At 35.4% G+C, this 22006-nt stretch overlaps 1 protein-coding gene across 1 annotated transcript in view; it reads right to left on the reverse strand.

Annotated features, from left to right (window-relative positions):
- LOC150098836 (ras suppressor protein 1-like) overlaps positions 1-21431 on the reverse strand; it is a 105287-nt gene extending 83856 nt beyond the window's left edge. Inside the window, exons 1-2 of the mRNA XM_090404776.1 lie at positions 21195-21431; positions 10277-10327 (exon numbers count right to left, since the gene is read on the reverse strand). Of these exons, the coding sequence (XP_090260902.1) occupies positions 10277-10327; positions 21195-21357 (214 nt within the window). The 5' untranslated portion in view covers positions 21358-21431. The remainder of the gene's footprint in view (positions 1-10276; positions 10328-21194) is intronic.
- Between the last annotated feature and the right edge of the window lie 575 nt (positions 21432-22006).

Consider the following 22006-nt stretch of genomic DNA (forward strand, 5'->3'; position numbering starts at 1 on the left):
AATGAAAAGGCATTAATGCTATCAATCAAGCTATGGGAATCCCATATAAAAACAATCATTATAACCAATTTTCCAGTCACTTAAAAAAAAATCAATCTTGCAATAAATGACTGTTGAATATTTCAGGATAAAAAAAATTAAAAGTAAAAAAGAAACCCACTATAATTTATTATTATTATTACGTGACACCTCCAAGGAGTCCAAAGACTCATCACAGTCCACCTGCTCTACACACATCTCACCGTCTTCCCTACTACTTAACTACAGACAACCACAATCAATGATGTCCATCACCACTAATAACAGTATTTGTTGTCTGTAAATTGCATGTGTTCTGTTGGCCTTTCATTTGACAATATTAGACTAACAGCAGTGGCATAGCTGTGGGTGCAGAGGGTGAAGTCTGCCCCTGGTGGCACTTTTTTTGGGGATTTCACGTGAGGCAATTTTATTTGTCGACGATTCTTTTATTTGTTAGATTAGTAATTTTTATTACTTAATTAATAATTAGTTTTTAACAACTATACTTGCAACTAAAATAAACAAAATATAAATATAACAAAACCGTTATTACATTTCCCTATCATACTATAATTCAAATTCTTAAAAATAAAAAACTTTTGATGCATGTATAAAAATTAACAAGCATGATTCCAAAATGCTAAAATGCCTGATTTATCATTAGTTGTTTTTTTTTTTAACCTGTTACACATTTATATCATTTGGGTTGTTATTGAAACTATTGAAAACACATTTATTGTATTCTTTATCTATGGTTAGTCTAGAGCAGGGGTGGGCAACTCTTGGCATGCATGCCAAACGTGATAAGCCAACAACTTTTTTCAGGCACGCAACCCAGGGCTCACCTTAATAATTAAATAAATAAATACATTTCAAACATCTTCACTGACTTGTATATTTTAACTTAATATAATACAATTTTATTAAGTACAGCTATACCAAATAAAAATGCAATAAAGAAGTAAACCCTACCAACTGTTTTAGTAATAATAAGTCATAAGAAAATAAGAAACAGAGATCCTATTTACAAGCCTATGTATAAGTTTCATCCAGTTCAGTTGCATCATTCGCCAGGCAACCAGACGTGGCGTGATGCCTTTACCATCATTTGATATATCTTTTCATGTTTAGTAAAGAACGTATTCGTTTTCTAAAGTGTGTATATATGTAGATTTGGATTTTATTAAATCATAAGTCATTAAAATATGGATTGGAAGTATTTATTGTCAATTAATATGTTTAACTTATTAGATATAAAAGCAAATGTCCTTTACATTGCCATAAACATACCGTATTTACTTGAATATAACTCTCACTTTTTTTCCCAAAAATTAAAGCTAAAAATTATGGTGCGAGATATATGATATGTGGGGATTTTCGGAAACTTAAGTTTCAGTTTTTTTCGTGAAATCCGCATATAATATCTCGCACCATGATTGTTATTGCTATTTCCTGCCTAGAGAGCAGTTTTCTTGTGTGCATCCTACCCAAATAGCGGCATCTTCTTTCCCATTATTTCAAGAAAAAATTACCAGTAATTTACAAGACTTGAGATACTTAATGAACAATCCTTCACGAGTGACTAACGAACAGATGCTATGGTACTAGGCCAGTAAAGATAGAGCAGCTATGTGCACATAATTGGTGTGGTATCAACAAAGGATCACGCGAGTCAAACATAAAGGCAAGCCGACAATTTTTGAACTGAAATGCTAATTCCCTTCAACCAAATTCAATATCTGAAACGGTGATAAAAATATTCACTATATATTTCTTAGTTTTAACACGTTTACGAATTTTAATGCTTCCCATTTATTTTTATTGCTACCTTGGGGGGACAGACTCCCGCACATCTAGTTTTCAAGTTAGAACCGTGTTTGCCGGTGTAACATATGGTTTTGCTTGAGTCTAAATAGCATAGTTTCTGTGGAAAGGGAACATGTGATTCATTAGTTAGTGCCATTTTTATCCCAGTTGTCTCTAATTGCACTATTTGTTGAGAAATATATTACACAGACTGCAAAAATGTCTCTGTACCTTATCCAGTAATAGAATAAAAAGACCTGTTTTTACTTCTGTCTGCAGTCACTATTGGCTACTGGGGAGGGCGTGTGGTTTACCACGGGAAGTGAGTTACTATCGCCCTGAAACGTGTTTAAACTTTTTTTTTTTTGCCTGTGCGAGGTATATGTGAAACTTTTCAATTTCTTTTTTCGTAAAGTAAAATGAAGGGTATGAGTTATACGTGATGGCAAGTTATATTTAAAGCTATGTGAAATGTATTATCAGTATTCAGGATTATGAAGTATTATCTGCACATGATTAGATTGCATGCATACCCTTCTCTTTCATTTGCATGTGTGTAGGTCGGCTTATAATTGTACTAATTTTTGGTTTGCTTTAACTTGGTTGGTTTATGCAGAGAGTGATTATGATGAGATTTTCCGAGTCCAAATTATAATCTTTGTCAGTGTCTATAGGTCTCTGTTCACATTTTTACACCCCATAATCCGATTTTTATTAAAGTTAAAAGCTGTATGAAGAAAGCAATCATTTAATAATTATTCAATTATATATATATATATTTATTTATTTATTTATTTGCTACCTGCTCTTTACAAGATTGAGCAGAATGTCACAATCACCAGCAAAGAAACAGACATTCAAATGAAAAGGATATTAGGCAATTTAAAGAATACTGGACTGAAAAATTTGACATGATTAAGAAAGATAATAAAGCATTATGCATTTTATGTTCCGAATCAGTTGTTTGTAAGATTTCTTCTGTAAAGAGACATTTTGAAACTGTTCATAAGAAATTAAGTAATAAAAGTGAGCAAGAACAGAGAGAATTAATTTCTCATGAACTGAGCAAGACAAAAAACAGTCCGATACATTGATGAAATTTATTTCAGGTAGACCTAGTTCCAACTTAGTTGCTGCTAGTTTTGAGGTTTCAAAAGTTATTGCCCAACATGTAAAACCACTCAGAGTAGAAAAACAATTAAGGATAGGATATTCAAGTTGGAAAGGAATACAGCAGAACAATTAACAAAAGTTTGGCTTCAAGTAAGTTCTTTTCAATTTGTGTTGATGAGAGCACAGACATTACATCATCAGCTAGGCTGGCAATCTTTGCTAGATTTTGTAGGGATGATGAAGTATGTGATGAGAGGATTAACCTCGTAACACTACCTGAGCGTATCAGTGGGGTTGAAATATGTAAAGCAATTATGAACAAATTATCTATTCAGCAAATTGATATTTCAAAAGTGGTATCCGTCACAACAGATGGTGTGCCCAGCATGATTGGTAAGAAAGCAGGATTTGTAAATCTGTTTGCAAAATATGGTGGTCATCCACTGATAGGTTTTCATTGCATCCTACATGAGGAGAATTTATGTGCAAACGCTGACCTAAAGGAACTTCAAGAAGTGACACAAACCAAGGTTGTTAATTACATTTCTGCACCTGCTTTGAATAAAAGAAAATTTCAGAATCTATTGAATGAGGTTGATTTGGCGTACAAAGGACTAATAATGTACAACAATGTTCGTTGGCTTATCGAGGTCTTGTTCAGAAACAATTTGATTTGTTGAATGCCTGGATGAGATATAATAAATTTAGTTTAATCCTTTATCCAAGTGTGAGCAAACAAAGTTTGCGCCTGAAAGTATCTTCAGGACTGGGTTAAGGTGGTACACACCAGGGCAACTCGTTGCAAAGGTGGAGCAAGCTACCAACACTCCTATCCTAGTATCTCCTATAATGCAAAACACATCTCCTTGCGGATATGTCTATTGTTATGCATTAAGGGAAGGGCCACTACCCAGACCGGTTTCGACCTTTATTGAGGTCTCTTCAGTGGGAGCCAGGCCCAAGTCGAGATATCAGGCAGAAGCATTAGCAGGTCATCTCCACCTATAGGAATTGCCAATTGGTGTGCCACCCTTTTTTAATAAATTACTCTGGATTTAGAGAAAGATGTTGAAAGTTTATTTTCCACTTGGTTAGAGTATAATAAATTTAGTTTAATCCTTTATCCAAGTGTGAGCAAACAAAGTTTGCGCCTGAAAGTATCTTCAGGACTGGGTTAAGGTGGTACACACCAGGGCAACTCGTTGCAAAGGTGGAGCAAGCTACCAACACTCCTATCCTAGTATCTCCTATAATGCAAAACACATCTCCTTGCGGATATGTCTATTGTTATGCATTAAGGGAAGGGCCACTACCAGACCGGTTTCGACCTTTATTGAGGTCTCTTCAGTGGGAGCCTGGATGAGATAAATCTCTTTTTGACTAATCAACAAATGCGTTATAAAGAAATGTATGACACTGTATGGGTTTGTAAAGTGATGTTTTTTGCAGATTTTTTTGTAAACATTTAAATGACTTGAACCTCAACCTACAGGACACAAAAACATCTTCAAATAAACTTGCAGATGTTTTCATGGATAAATGTGGATGATTTTGAAATGCAATTGATTGATTTTCAAAGTAGTTCAATTTGGAGGCAGAAATTTGTTGATCTCAGAGTTGACTTGGAAAATATTGAAAAGGAGCGATTAGAGACGGGAGTAACAGAGAGAAGTGCAGATAAAGAGGTACTAAGAACTTGGAATGCTATTCCTTAAACTTTTGTATGTTTAAAAACCCTTGCAACAGCATTATTATCCATTTTTGTATCTACATATTCTTGTGAATCATTGTTCTCAGTGATAAACTTTGTTAAGTCTCATAACAGGAGTAGCCTTACAGATGAAATTAGTAGCCCATGCATATCTCTACAGGTTACAAAATATAAACCTGATATAAATTATCTGTCATTAGTGATGCAGCAACAGCAGAAGTCTCATTGATGCTAAATAAATAACATGTCCGCTATTTTTCTTTCTCTAGTTTTGATTTGATGTTTTCTGCTAAAAATGGTAAAGATTAATTTCTGTTTAATATATTATGTAGGTAAAATATTTATCTGTAATTTTTATGTATTACTCATAAGGGATTAAGAAGTACTAAAATTATATCTTTTATTTTATTTTCTTTTATTGTGCTTTAGTCAAGTAAAACGATTATGAGATTGTGCACTGCAATATATTGGAAAAACTTGGAAATACTTGAAAAATCTTATGTCTGACTGATCTTTATAAAAAAATTTAAATAAAAAAAAAAATTCAGAATTATTGTTTACTCTTGCTGATGTTAAAAACTGAGTCTTTAAATTGTGTAGCTTTATATGGCAGCTAGAATTACACTTAAATGCAAATAAAAAAAATATTCATGCTATCAACAGGGTAGAAGGACTTAAGTAAAAATTCCGTCACTAATTTTTATATTCATTCAATCTTACATGACTTACAATATTCTTTGATTTTACCATTCTAGTGTGGTTTTTGAAAAGGTCTTCCCAATACTTAAAAGACACCAAGTAATAATATGTTCCCCAAAATTTCGGTTGGCACGTGAGAAAATTTTGCATCAAAGTTTTGGCGATTTTGGCATGCACACTAGAAAAAGTTGCTCACCACTGGTCTAGAATCTAGATTTAAACAAATCTATCATACTGCTGCACGTTTGGGAGTTTACGGCGATCAAGGAGCTGAGGCGAAAACACCCGCCAGTCTGACCAGTGGTGAGGGTGACTAAGATTGCCAGAAATGCTATATGTCTTTTTGACTTTTTTCGTAGTATTTTTGGTGTGTATTGAGAAGGGCAGCAAACTCAGGGACTGCCCCGGGCAGCAAAAGCTCTAGCTATGCTAGTGACTAACGGCCATTATCTTTTGCTTATATTGCCAGTCTAAGTCATTCTGTAGAATCTCTACATCAACTTCATTGACTATATCACTCTTCCTATATTTGCATAATCAGCTAAAAGCTGAATAGTTTCCCTTAAAATCATTTCCTATATCACCAAGGTAGAAATTAAACAACAGTGGACCAAGGACTGCACCATATACAACTCTTTGATGTCTATTCATCAGCAGCCTTCTTATCCAAATCAAGAACTTCATATCCATCCCCATTTTTTCCAATTTATGTAACTGAGTTTCATGTGGTATCCTATCAAATGCTTTTATAAAATCCAGGCATATCACTGTCCAGTAGGACCATACTTCTCCATACATTATAATATTCCTGCCCACTCATGCCTAAATTCTATCTTTTACCAACTTCTCCAATACCTTCACCACCACTTCTGAGGTACTGACTAGCATATAATTCACTACCTGTCTTGAAGCCTCCTTTATACATAATCAGCTATATCTATTACAGAAGTAACAAATGAGATAATCTTGCAATAAATTTGTTTCTAATTTACAATACGATTTAGATAAAATATGACCTAATGGATATAAAATCATGAAGCACTAAGTAGACATTAGAGAAACAATAAATATAAGAAGCGAACAATTTCTAAATTTTTATTCAGAATTATGGATTGCTAATAATTACAAAAGAAATGTCTGGCAAACAGATTACAAATGATAAATTAAATTATTATTATTATTCAGGCTCCCATGGAGTCAAAAGACTCATCTTGGGAGGTCCTTTCTAAGAAACACAAGTCTATCAAGACTCATCGAGGGAAGTCCCTCCTAGGAAACACAAAGTCTATCATACCACTCCTTAAACGCATTGATTGTTCTCGATCTCACCACTCCATCAGGAAATGCCTTCCATGGTTCAACCACCCTCCTTGCAAAGAAACCACTCCTCACACTCTTTCTCACAGTTTCTTTTCGTAACTTCCAGGGATGGCCCCTTGTCATTATTCCTTCCTGCTGTTCAACCAAGTGAAGGAACTCCCCAGTGTCAACCCTGTAGCCATCTCTCAACAGTTTAAAAGTCTCTATCTTATCGCCTCCCCTTCTTTTATCCACCAAACTTTGCAGTCCACACTCTCTCAGCCAATCCTCATAACTAACATTGTACAGTCCTGACACCATCTTTGTTATCCACCTTTGTACCCTTTCCACAGTTAATTTATCCCCTTCAAATCCTGGGGACCAGATCTGAGAACAATAGTCTAAGTGTGGTCTGATCAGAGTCTTATACAATGGAATGATAACCATTTTATCTCTGCAGGTCAGTGTCCTTCACATTATTGCAGCAACCCTCTGTGTTACCTTCACTACCTTTGCAATATGTCCCCTAAATTTCAGTTTTCTATCAATCATCAACTCCAGATCTCTTGTCTCCCCTACTTCCTCCAGTTTAACTCCTCCCGTAGAGTATGCAACATCCCATCGATGTGTCCCAAACCTTACATTTTGCTGCATTAAACTGACACCCCCATTCATTTGCCTATCTGTCTAGCTTATTCAAATCCTCTTGCAGGGCTACCACATCTGCACTATTACTAATAACCCTTCCCAGCTTCGCATCATCCGCAAACAACTGAATATCCCCTTTCAATCCACGGACAATGTCATTGATATAAAGGTTAAACAATATCGGTCCCAGCACTGAGCCCTGTAGAACACCACTTGTAACCTTCTGCCTCTTTAATATTGCTCCACCATACACAACTCTCTGATACCTATCGGACAGCCAATCCTGAATCCAGTTGACCAATCTGACATCCAGACCATCAGACCATTGTGCTGCAACTTGAATATCAGCTTATCACGTGGCAACCTGTCAAATGCCTTTGCTAAGTCTAGGAAAATGGCAGTAAATGCCTTTCCCTCATCTAATGCTCTTGTAACATTATCATAAAAGGCTAGCATATTGCTAACACAAGAGCACCCCTTCACAAATCCATGTTGACTCTCACAGATAACATTACCCTCATCTGCCCACTGTTGTATACGGTCCCCTCACTACTTTCTCCAAGATCTTACTAACTACTGATGACACACAAACTGGCCTATAATTAGACACTTCCAGTCTGCTACCGCCCTTATGCAATGGCAGTATCTTACCTTCCTTCCATTCCATGGGCACCTTTCCTGCAGCCAGACTTTCATTGAAAAGACAGGTCAAAGGCACTCTCAGTTTCTTAGCACATTCTCTCAAACTCATTGTGAAATACCATCCAGTCCCACAGCTTTACTAACATCCAGAGTACTCAGTATGTAGAACGCATTCTCCTCCTGCACCTCTAAAACCTCGAACCTGCCCTATCCCTCTAATATGAAAATCGATTCCTCCAGGATGAAATACTCAATAAAGTGTTCATTGAACAATTCCACTATGTCCTCTGCATCAGTAACTCTATTCCCATTTTTATCCACAATGTCATTCTTCTACAGTCATTTCTCCTCCTACTGGCCACATAGATAAAAAATTCCCTAGGATTTTCCTTGGATCTAAGGGCCAATCTTTTCTCATATTCCAGTTTTGCCTTCCTTACCATACTAGTCACTCTCCTGGCCTGTCTTTTATATTCTTCATGCATCTTCTCTTCACCTGTCTCCTTATATCTCTTCCAGAGCCTCTTTTTTGCATGCAGTTCCTGTTTAATATTGTTTATCATCCACTTTACTCCAAATTGTGTCCTCTTCTTCACTCATGGAATACAGCTTACCATTGCTGCTAACAAATATTCCTTCACAATTTTCCAAGCACTAATGATATCCCGGCCTTCCAATACCTCCCTCCACGAAACTTCACCAAGTTGACGTCTAAGACTATTATAATCACCTGCTTTATAATTCCACATACGTTCCTGTCTCTTTGATACTCCTGCATGGCTATTCATTTTCCAAGTCAAAACCATATGGTCACTCTCTCTCTCCAACTGGTGGGAGAGATGTCATCTCAGTTATTATCAACTCTTCTGATGTTATAACCAAATCCAAAACTCTTGAACCTCTTGTTCCCTCTGTTACATGTTGCCTAAGACATTTGTCCCTCAAGAATTCTAGAAATTCCATTCCCTTATTGCTACATGCATCTTCCTCTCCCAAATTTATACTGCTATAGTTAAAATCTCCCATAACAATCATTCTTCTTGCACTTACCATCCTCAACTGTCTCAACATCTCATGGTCCCCACCCTCTGTGCTCCTTGGTCTGTAGCAACACCCACTAAGTATCCTGTCTTGCCCACCTCCATCGGACAGCCAATCGGACACCCTATCGGATATACCATGCCAAATACCATGCCATCTCACACCATATGCTTTCAAAATCATTAGTGTCACAGCCTTCCAAAGCCTCCACTCTTAGAGGACATAAGTTGTCACTTATTATAAGCAGTACTCCACCACTATGCTTTCCCTTCCTATCCTGCCGAAAAATGCTGTACCCAGCTACTTCCATTCCTGTTATTATATTCTCTTCTGTCAACCATGTCTCGGTGATCCCAATAATCTTTGGCCAGGCTGATGCTATCAGTGCCACCAATTCCTCTCCCTTATTCCGAATACTCCTGGCATTAGTATAAAGCATAAAAATGCCATTGTTTCTATACCCAGCATTATCCCCTCTAGACTCCACTGGGCTCATCGTTACCCGATGTCATCCCCCCCCCCCTCCTCCCAAGTACCCATTCCCACAAGAGGCCACCCCTGCTACCATCCACACTGGGACACACTGACTCGTTCAGAACAGCAATCTCCCAGATGCCAACGTCCTTCCTCATTCAAATACAAGCGGTCTCTCGCATACAATTCCTCTCTGCCCTCAAACACTTTCATATTTAAATTTGCTGCAGTGTATTAATGTGGCTTTCTTCCACATGACTTGCCTTTGCTTGAAAGTATTCAAAGATTCTTCACAGGATTTAAACACCCAGATTTTTTTCAACTGAGGTAGAGAGTTCCTCACATTTACTCGCTACGAATAGTTTTTTTTTTTCAGATAATATCTTACTTTTTTAACCAAGTAAAGACAATATATACATTAAATAACTGAAGATTCTGATGATACTGATAGCATCCCATGCTTTTTCAACCTTAGCCAATGGTAATTAATTTTTTTTCTATATTTAGAGCATGACCCTAGTATGGTCATGCTTTAAATTGTATTGTATTTCATTAAGTAATAATTATCTATTTTATCCCTTCATTCTGCATATTTTCAAAGTTTGCAATACATGAAAATTCTGCTTTATGAGACTGCATGCATGTAAAATACCAAGCTCAAATTCATATCTTGGAAGATAGAAGAGGGAAGTGGTGCTCTGATAACAACATTCTATGTTAGTGAAATGTAAAATATAAATGATTTTTTAAAAAGGTATTTATCTCTTATTTATATATGATAATTTTCACATAAAAGTCAAGATAATTAAAAAAAATACTTACTGATAATTTTATTATGGCTTATAGTCAACCTTGTAATATTCTGCATATTTACTGAAAGAAAACAAAATTTGTTAAATGATTTAAGTAAAATAACATACACGCAAGAAATTATAAAGCAGTATTGCAGCTAGTTATATAAATACCAAATAATCAGATGCAGTGGAATCAGTGCTTTTATATTATCTCAAATGACATTAGGAATTTGTTAATAAAATTTATCTGGGGTTTTTCATCCCGCAAGCAGGCAAACCGGTCCCGTTAACACACATGGATACAGTCAGAAATACCTATGACAATCCAGCCATAGGTCTGAATTGTCAGCTATGCCACTCCCAAGCCCAGATAAAAATAGGGGGGGAACTGAGGTGGTGCCGTACCTCCCCGTAAAAGGGCTGTGAGCCCCTTTGTTATTAATGACTAATAACAGCATACAGAAAATATTAAAAATCAGTGAGTTATTACCTCCCACATACTACTCATTATGTAATGTCAAAATCAAGTGAAGTTCATTTCAATTTTTTTTTAGTTGAACTTAAAATTCAAAAGATTTATATTCACTGCAATTTGACTTTTTCAGCAAAATTGGGTAATTTTAAATAAAGTTTGCAAACTCAGCTCCAACATACTTATAAGCAAGCATACATTTATGAAAGAATGGTTTGAATGGAATTATGGCATAGATACAGGCATATTGGCCATAAAAACAAACAATACTATTGCTGGTAGACAGCAGATAGCATGTATTGATCTTCCAATCAACAATTTTCCTCCAAATTAATCTGTTATCTGTCAAGACTCCAACATTATCAGAGCTTATATTTCTGTCTTTTAAGGCACTTTTTACTATATCAATCCACCTGGATCGTGTCTCCTTCTTCTGGGTCTTACTTGGCAAAGAACACTTGTTTTGGTAATCTTTCCCCTCCCATTCTATTTAAGTGATCATACCACCTGAGATTAGCTCTGCTAACACATTCCTGAATGCTAATAATGGCAACTTCTTTCCTAACATCCTCATTTTTAATGTGATACTGCTAGTGATGCCATGTGTTCACTCCACTAATCTTTCTCAGAACTCTCATATGAGAGGTCTCCAATCTTTGATCAAGTGTTTTATTTCTAGCTCAGCTCTCAGATCCGTAAGCTAAAATTGGTTTGAACAATTAGTGTTTTGACTAATTTATTTCTTTACTTATTCCATATTAATTTATTCAGCTTACTTTCTAACATACCAGCTTTACTAATTCTGGTTGTCTATTTCCATATTGAATTTGCCATCTTTACTAAAATTTGTGCCTAAATATAATAAATTTAGTTTAATCCTTTATCCAAGTGTGAGCAAACAAAGTTTGCACCTGAAAGTATCTTCAGGACTGGGGTAAGGTGGTACAACACCAGGGAACTCCTTGCAAAGGTGGAGCAAGCTACCAACATTCCTATCTCAGTATCTCCCATAATGCAAAACACATCTCCTTGCAGATATGTCTAATGTTATGCATTAAGGGAAGGGCCACAACCCAGACTAGTTTCGACCTTTATTGAGGTCTCTTCAGTGGGAGCCAGGCCCACGTGGGGATACTTCAGTGGGCCTGGCTCCTGTACCTCCTTCAATTCTAACTGCTGACTTACAGCTTAAATGGACTATGTATTGCTTGATATAATGTCCCATTTAAACCACATAACTGTAGCATTTTGAAGAACTTTCTTCTTGGCACCTTGAAATATGCCTTTTCTAGATCAAAAAAACTTAAATACAAATCCTGGTTATATTCCTAAGATTTCTCAACTATTTATCTTAAAGTGAAAATCTAATCCTGACAACCTCTATTTGGCCTGAATGCTTGTTCTTCACTAAGCTTCACTTCCACAATTGTTTTTAGCTATTTCTCAAGTATACTTGCATAAATCTTACCAGGAAGTAAGACAGGGAAATAGGCACTCAGTAGGGAAATACCTCTGTAATTCTTTCATTCAGTTTTATTTTACTTTTTATAGATGGGTACTATGAGAGCTCTGCTCAAATCATCTGGAATGCAACTCTCTAACCAAGTCTTGTGAATTATGTAATGCAGCCACTGTAAAACCTTCGTGCCTCCATATTTGACATTTCTGATCGAATTTCATCCATTCCAGCTGTCCATAGTTATAATTTCCTATTTCAAATCCTCTGCCTACTCGTGTCCTGAATCAGGAGGAGAACATCGCTATCCACTCTAACACAGTCAATGAGACTCTTCTTATTTCTTGCATCTTCTCTCCATGTGAATTTGTGCACATTTCTGTGTTGGAACATGGTATTAGTAACAACAAATCCATGTCCTGAAAAGAAATTCAGCAAGCATTTACCACTGTTATTAGCTTTGAGCTTTTCTCCAAATTTTTCCAAAACATTTTTATATGTCCAATAATTATTTCCTACTCTGCTGTTTGATCTCTAATAAGGACCAAGTTTTCCTTTTTCAATGTGCCAGCTGCCTTCTCTAATGCCTCAAAAAATTCCTCCATTTCTTCTTTGGTAGAAACTTTTGTGGGACCACAAGCACAAATAAACTCACTGTCCAGTTCCCCGTTCTGATAGTTGCCCACATCACTCTATATTTCCTGCCATTCAAAAAGATTATCTTCATATTTAGTGTTGAATACTATAACTTCTCCACTTTTCTCTGATTGTTGTTGGCTGAATATAACATTTTGTATTTGTTGTTTAGAAAGATCTCACCTGTTTTTGTCTTAATTTCAGTCATGCCTATCATATCGATCTGGTACTCATCTAATTCTTCTACTACTTCCATTTCTTTTTCATCATCATCATCATCATCAAATTCCTGCCATGTACCCTCAAGGGGTGTACAGGATATGACAGTACTACATGAAAAAATTACATCATTACTAACTTCCTATCTACAATTTTCCTCCAAATCAGTCTGTTACTTGTCAAGACTCCAACATTATCAGATCTTATATTTCTATCGTCTAAGGCACTTTGTACAGTATCAATCCACCTATATCTTGGTCTTCCTCTGGGTCGTTTTCCTGCCAACCTGGCAGAGAACACTTGTTTTGCTAATCTCCTCTCCCATTCTATTTAAGTGACCATACCACTTGAGATTAGTGCTGCTAACACATTCCTGGATGCTGACAATGTCAAGTTCTTTCCTAATATCCTCGTTTTTAATATGATATTGCCATTGATGCCATCTGTTCATGCCTCTAATCTTTCTCAGGACTCTCATACCTACGGTCTCTAGTCTTTGGTCAAGTGTTTTACTTCTGACCCAGCTCTCAGATCCATAAGTTAAAATTGGTTTGAACACTGTCTTGTATACAGCTAATTTAGTGTTCTGACTAATTTCTTTCTTATTCCATATGAATTTATTCAATTGACTTCCCACGATACCAGCTTTGCTGATTCTGTAGTCTATTTCTATATTTAGTTTACCATCTTCAGTAAAAATTGTGCCTAAGTAGCTGAAATGTTTTACTTGTTCCACAGGTTCTCCATTCACAACACAGTTGACATTTTCAATGATTCTGCCTATTTTCATTGTCTTTGTCTTTTTAGATATGGTATGAAGGCTGACCTTCATACCATATCTATTACAACAGCTATTCAATTTAGTCAGAGAATCTTGCAGACTTGTAGCGGATTTATTTAGAAGTATAACATCATCTGCATAAAGCAAAGAGCTGACATTAACATCTCCAATTTTGATATCAGGTTTAATACCACATTCCTTCATAATGTGATCCATATAGATAATGAATAACAGAGGGGATAATGTACATCCTTGTCTCACACCAGATTTAACATTAATCCATCTTCCTGTACTTCCTTCAATTCTAACTGCTGACTCACAACTCAAATAAAGACTAAGTATTGCTTGATATAATGCCCCATTGACACCATATAACTGCAGCGTATTGAATAGCTTCTCTCTTGGCACCTTGTCATATGCCTTTTCCAAATCGACAAAACTTAAATACAGATCTTTGTTATATTCCCATGCTTTCTCGACTATTTGTCGTAAAGTGAAGATCTGATCCTGACAGCCTCTATTTGGCCTGAATCCAGCTTGTTCTTCACCATGCTTTTCTTCCACAATTCTTCTCAACCGTTTCTCAAGTATACTTGCATAGATCTTGCCAGGAACACTCAGTAGGGAAATACCTCTGTAATTCTCACATTCAGTTTTATTTCCCTTTTTATATATGGGTACTATGAGAGCTCTACTCCAATCATCGGGAATTCGTCCCTCTGCCCAGGCTTTCTGAACTATGCAGTGCAGCCACTGTAAGACTCTTATACCACCATACTTCAGCATTTCTGGTCGAATATCATCTACTCCTGCTGCCTTTCCACATTTCAAGCCTTTGATGGCTTTTTCTACTTCAAGTATGGATATGTATTCCTGACTGTATGCCTGGTCAGTGTTTTTTATCACTGTGCTGTCATCACTGCTTGTTTCATTTAGCTGTTTTTCAAAGTAATTACTCCATACTTCAAGGATATCTTTTTCTCCTGTTTTCATTTCACCTTTATCATCTCTAATTCCTTTTACAGCACTCTTTCCTCCATTCCTAAGCTTCTTCAACAACCTCCAGAATATTTTGCCACCTTCTTGATATTTATTTTCTATATTCTTGCCAAAGTCCTCCCATGACTTTTGTTTAGCTAGTTTTACACACTGTTTAGCTTTCTTACATTTGTCTCTGTATTCTGTAAGAGTAAAAGCTGACTTATTTGCCAATTTGCCAGGAACTTTTGATATGCTTTCTTCTTTTCCTTCACTGCCTCTTTAACTTCCTGTGTGCACCAGGGAGTTATGATTTTTTTATCCTTGCACACAACCTCACCACATGCCTCTCTGGCAGAATCAATCAATGTTTCCTTCAGAGTTTGCCACTGAATCTCCAAGGTTTGATTCCTGTTCTCAAACTCTTTCATTTTCTTTTCAATAACATTTCTGTATTTCAGTCTACAGTTCACATCTGAGAGCTGCTCAACTTTTATTCGCTTTAAAACTTTCTTACATGTTATTCTTTTCAATATGAAATTCAATTTTATCCTGCTCAAGACTAAATAGTGATCACTTCCAATTTCAAATCCTTTGTACACTCTGGTGTCCTGCACCAGGGAGAAAACATCACTATCAACAATAACATAGTCAATGAGACTTTTCTTATTCCTAGCCTCTTCTCTCCATGTGAATTTGTGCACATTTTTATGTTGGAACATGGTGTTAGTAATAACCAGTCCATGTCCTGAGCAGAAATCCAACAGATATTTGCCATTATTATTAGCTTTGCTCTTTTCTCCAAATTTTCCCAAAATATTTTTGTATGTCTCACAATCATTTCCTACTCTGCTATTTAGATCCCCAACAATGACCAACTTTTCCTTTTTCATTGTGTCAGTTGCTTTTTCTAAAGCCTCAAAAAATTCCTCCACTTCTACCTTAGTAGAACCTTCTGTGGGACCATAGGCACAAATAAGTCTCATTGTCCAGTTCCCCATTCTCATATTTGCTCACATTACTCTACTTGAGACTGACTGCCATTCAAGAAGATTAGCCTCGTATTTTGTGTTGAATACTATGGCTACTCCTTCTTTTCCTTGATTGTCATTGCCTGAATATAACATTTTGTATTTATTGCTCAGAAAGATCTCACCAGTTTTGGTCTTTTTTGTTTCAGTCACCCCTATTATGTCGATCTGGTACTTATCTAATTCCTCAGCTAGCTCCATTTCTTTGCCATTCAGGCTTCTTACGTTGATAGTACTGATCTTTAATTCTAGTGATGTTGAGTTGGAGTTTGTTTTCAGATTTGTTCCAGTAGCTGACTTTTCGCTGTTCGCCCTGGTTCCCTGGCGAAAACAACGGGGGCCTTGTTTAACCGGGCGACGCCCCAGCCAGCATGAAATTTTGTCATGTTGTACCATCATTTTTTATTTTGGTTTAACCAATAAGAATACAATTTGGTCGGCTAAATCCCAAATTGCCAGCCCATCCTCGTTCGTTCAGTATCAAAGTAGATACCCAACAGGGTGCACCACGAGAAGGTGAGGATTGGACATTAGGTCAGAAGCCCTGGTCGGTTCTCCGCATTCCTTTAAAGGCTATGTGGAGGTCTCCTCTCAGTTATACAGCTTTGACCCTTAAGCACCCCATTTCTTTTTCACTGATGCTTTTTAAACTGACAGTAACAATCTTGAGCTCTGCTGATGTTGAGTTGGGATGTATTCCAGGATTTGTTTCAGTAGCTGACTTTGTGCTGTTTGTCTAGTTCCCTTAGAAAAATAACAAGGGCCTTGTTTCACCAGGCAATGTCCCAGCTGGCATGAAATTATATCATATTTTACCATCATTTTACATTGTGGTTTAAGCCAATAAGAATACTTGGCTGGTAAATCCCAAATTGCCAGCCCATCCTCATTCGTTCAGTATCTGGGTTGATACCTAATAGGGTGCACCACAAGAAGACAAGGATTGGACATAAGGTCAGAAGCCTTGGTCAGTTTTTTGCATTCCATAAAAGGCTACGTGGAGGTTTACTCTTAATTATACAGCTTTGGACCTTAAGCACCCCTTATAATAATAACTAAAGCATGAAGTAACAAAATATCCACGTTTAAATAGTCATTAGTATTATATACAAGTAGCTTATGCACTGACTTGTTTTGCAGACTAAGGACCAGTGACTTCTTCAGGTTGGTAAATTATGAAAGGATTGCATATTAAAAGCAAAACTCAAATGAAATATGATAAGAGTAACAATTAAAACAAGACACCAGTGATGTATGGCACATGTCACTATCTCTTTGGCCTGGTATGGGAAGCCACATATTTTTTCTTTTTCTTTCTGTTGATCTTGTCATGGAAAAACTTTAAAAAACAGTTTCTTGCCTAGACTAACCCCTGCTATCTGATAGAGATATGATGCAATATCTCTATCAGATAGCAATATCAATACCTTTACAGTTTGGAAACATGATGTATTCCATTTGAACAGCTTTCTTCATTCTCTCAATTTGTTTCACCCAAAAATTTAATTCACGTTACTATTTGAGAGTGCAGATAAACTGCCTTCTCTTGATAATCTAATCTAAAAAAGTGCCGTTTCTTTGATCATTTTCCAAAAGTCCACCGATAATTTGTCTCTTCATCATTTCTCCTAAAATTAGGAATAATTTTCCCTAAAAAAATAATAAAAATAAATAAATAAAAATCTCTATTTTAAAAGATGAAGACAGGCTAAAAGAAGAACTTCAATTTCTTCTCTGCTACTTCATCTGCTACCTCATATTTAGTGTTGAATACTATAACTACTCCTCTTTTCTCTGATTGTTGTTGCCTGAATATAACATTTTGTATTTGCTGTTTAGAAAGATCTCACCTGTTTTTGTCTTAATTTCAGTCATGCCTATCATATCGATCTGTATTCATCCAATTCTTCTACTACTTCCAGTAGTAGAAGAATTGGACGAGTACCCAATTCTTCCAGATGAGAAGAATTGGATACTATCTTTAATGGTTATTCAAAGAACGCCCCTCCTAACTGAAATTCTAACATTCCATACAAACTGTTTCTATCCCATAAAAGAAGAAACCTTATCAGAAATCTTATCATCAAGATTACTATCCTATTAAAAGTCAAAATATAAAAGGTAGCTTATAAGCCTATCCAAACTGTACATAGGTCTACAAATTTCTGAGTTTGATATTTGTTAAAATATTAAAACCAGAAATTTTATATGCTATAGAATTCTCTGTTCTTGTGGTTTACCTTACATAAGTTAGACAAGTCAAAGATTTGAAATAAGAAAAAGAGGAGTATCCCAGCAATGTGGAATACAGAACAGAACAAAACATCTTGGCTTGAACATGGTGGGAGAAATGGTTAGATTGGGGGGGGGGGGGCAGAGTGGAGTGCCCTCCCACAATGTGTCCTTGGAGATATTATTATTATTAATAATAATAACAATCACACCATTTGGGGATAACTTCCTTTCACATTGTATGAGAGAATCCACTGCAGTATGCACTCACATGGATGTGATTGAGTAACCTAAATCAGACTTCTCAACATACCAGAATTCAACTTTTTTAACAATCGTCTTTAAACTATTGCAACATCTTCTGATGGATGCCATACATCCCTAGTGCATCATTGTGACTGCTACTGTTCTTTATTAATCACCTCCCTGAAAAAGCCGCTATGTTTAATGCATGAAACTAGGTTGCTACATGATCTACCCATGTATAATACTAATGACTATTAAACTCATTTAATTACTAAATTTGTACTCATAAAATTTATCTTTAAGCATAAGGTGGCATATTATATCTCTTATTGCATTTGTTCTTTGCAGCTGGTTGTTCTGAAGGTAGAAATAATTAATTTGAAGGAAGAAACCTCCATATGAGACCAGCTAACATACCTTCAGTGAATAGTCCTCATAAAATACAACAAATAGATAAGCAGAAGAAATCATGATGATTGTTTTAATTATATAATTTTTTAATTATGTTCACAAAATGTTCCATTATATCTTGACCACTGTCTGTGTAACTGAATGGTGAAAATAAAATACAGTGCATGTTATAAATATGACTCAAATTATTCAGTATAAAATTAATAATAATATTACACTAGGTAAGCATGTCATTAAAATTATAAATAACAATATCCTTTCTATACTTGCCTAGGCAGGTGACTCTTGCCTTTTTGCCTATGAGAAATCTCAGCAAGCAAATGCAAGATTTCAAGTAAGCACAAATACCACAAGAAGATTGTGTTTGTATCAGTAGATGCTAAATAAAAATACAGTAGATAAAAAAGGTGTCTACTTTTAATTCTATAATCAATCTGTGATTTGATATAAAACAAAATATAACAGCCAGAACAGGAGACAACTACAGCTTTCCAACTGCCAAAAACATGTTGACTGTGTTCAATATCATAACCATAAATAATAATAAATATTATTATTTATAAATATTGGACATAGTTATCTTTGAATTTGTTAGTTTCCATTTGTTTGTCAACTTTGTCTATTAATTTTCATTTGTTCTCATACTGTGTGTCCTAGCCATGCAATTTTCCATATCAGTGTGTTTGTAGTCTCCCCTTTCCCCTCTTTTTTTTTCTCTCTCTCTTTTTTTCTGATATTCCAGGTTACCATGTTGACCGTGTTCAATATCATAACCATAAATAATAATAAATATTATTATTTATAAATAAGTGAAAATATACCATCTCATAATTAGACATTTGTAATTAGGTGCATGAACAAAAAAACACAGGAATATAATAAAACTGAAATAAATAAATAAAAGTAAAATTATATATATATATATATATATATATATAAATAAATAGAAGTATTTGGGAATAACTGGTTGCAAGTAACCTGGAATATCAGAAAGAAAGAGAAAGAAAAAAAAAGAGGGAAAGGGGAGACTACAAACACACTGATATGGAAAATTACATGGCTAGGACACACAGTATGAGAACAGATGAAAATTAATAGACAAAGTTGACAAACAAATGGAAACTAACAAATTCAAAGATAACTATGTCCAATAACAGCAAACACTGAACAACAGAATCTGTTTAAATTAAATTATCTCATGTCTCCATATACATCTTTTTTTTCCGCATACAATGAAGAAATCGATCAATTTAAAATACCAGCACATCGATTTTTCAATGGAAAGCAAACTCTCAAACTAATTTAATTTTGAATGCTAATGACATCCACTGATACTAGTGCTATCATATCATACAAAGTGTGTCATAACAAAGTATCATAGACTGTTTTTATTGTTAATTACAATGTATTCTGCTATCTGGAGATATTCAAAATCTCAAGCTTATTCAGTAAAAATAACAGGTTTTAGACTTTTCAAAGAATGTAAAGAAATGAATTTAGCTCCATCAGCCAGCATATGATAACGAACATACACACAGAAACCAAAATTTTAGTTTACAAAACATATTTTGAAACTGATGTAATGCATTATGAATTATTGTAGATATCCTCATAAATATATTTTTTATTATTATTTTATTCCTTTTTATTATATAAAGTACTTACAAGATTAATAATATTCAATATATTATTATTATTAATGTAAACACCACCTGGAATCGAGACTCATTGAAACACCTAACTGTACCTAACTGAAATACATCAAAATTACATACTTAAATGCTCTATTCTTTAAAAATCATAGTCTGAAGACAATTATCTTTTTATTATTTTTTTTTAAACTCTTATTTTAATTTCTGTTTTTTTTTTCTATCATTACCAGTGTACAAAGCTTTTTAAATCCTACATGTTTTAAAATACGTTATTACTTTTTTTTTTCAGTAATCAAATCTGATTAGACTGGCATGAGAAATACATACGAAAAATCCCTTTAAACCGAAACGTCAACAAGTGCAGATGAATGGTAAACATCTGTTTTTAAGGCATCTGGCAACGTGTCTTGCATTAGAGCCAAAGTCTTAACTGTCATAATCATTTACACTTATTACTCAGTATTGCTAATTTTGAATTAAACTAGTAAAATACAACTAGACAGTAGTAGCAGAACAAAATATACAGCACAAGATGTGCAAAATAAATTTCGAGCTTGTCAGACGTATGATAACATTAATGATCCACGAATTAACTTATGAATCTGGGTTTTAACCAGAAAACATTTCCCCCAAATATATAATCTATTTAAATTCTCGACTAATATAATTGGAAAGCAGATGGTATATTCTCATTGTTTACATTATCCACAAGTCACGCCTAATATACTATGTGACCTCATCCTATAAAAACCGGTTTCTAAATTTAAAATTCCAAATTTGGAAACATCTCTGATTTCCTAAAGCTATATCCTAACAGGAGTTTAGTACTTACAGATTCCGGGCATCTCTTCGAAAGATGCAATACCCCTATCAACAAGATCAATTTCAGGATTATTGTGTTCACGGGCTTCATCGAGCACTTTCTTTACCTTCGACATCTTGTTGAAGTCCAAGAAATTACAGGAAGTTTGATGTGACTCACTTGACTTCTCCATCGCGCATGCACTTTACACACACACCCTTCCGCTCGCTAGCAGGCAACTCTGCCGTACGTGGACCTAATGCACTGCAACGCAAACGTCGAGCTTCTGGGGGTTCTCTATGTGGGAAGAAAAAGATAACTTCAGGCAACTTGCCATCATTTTCCTAATACGGCATATACCAACCAGAGCGCCACTGTTCATCCAAACTCTGTCAACATACATATTCAAGTACCAGTCTTATTATATGCTCATTTTGAAGATATATATATATATTAGAAGAAGAACGAGCCTGTAAATTATTGGAACTGAACTTTTAATGAAAACAATTTTAACAAACTTTTTAACCCAAGCAATTAAACTAACTGTTCCAAATAACAACCGAGGTTCTTGGAATTGACGGATAGGGGTCAGATTAAAGTTAGGACAAACTAGTTTTTTTTTTCTCCTTCTTCTCATTTTAAAAGCTTAACCTTGTGAGCGCCATTGAAGGATACTGAAAATAGGCAGTTATGCAGTCTATCCGTAGAGCAAAAATATTTTCTTTAGTGAGTTACATATCTAAGATGACTAGATTTTAAAAATTGAAAAGAATGCTACTTCTTCTAGGAGCGTAACAATGACAACGCCTGTCCTGCGACCTCCTCCCAAATAAAATAAATAA

Source organism: Typopeltis vanoorti, chromosome 15 (assembly GCF_054136105.1).
Source record: "Typopeltis vanoorti isolate ZY-2024b chromosome 15, IOZ_Tvanoo_1.0, whole genome shotgun sequence".
Taxonomy (NCBI): domain Eukaryota; kingdom Metazoa; phylum Arthropoda; class Arachnida; order Uropygi; family Thelyphonidae; genus Typopeltis; species Typopeltis vanoorti.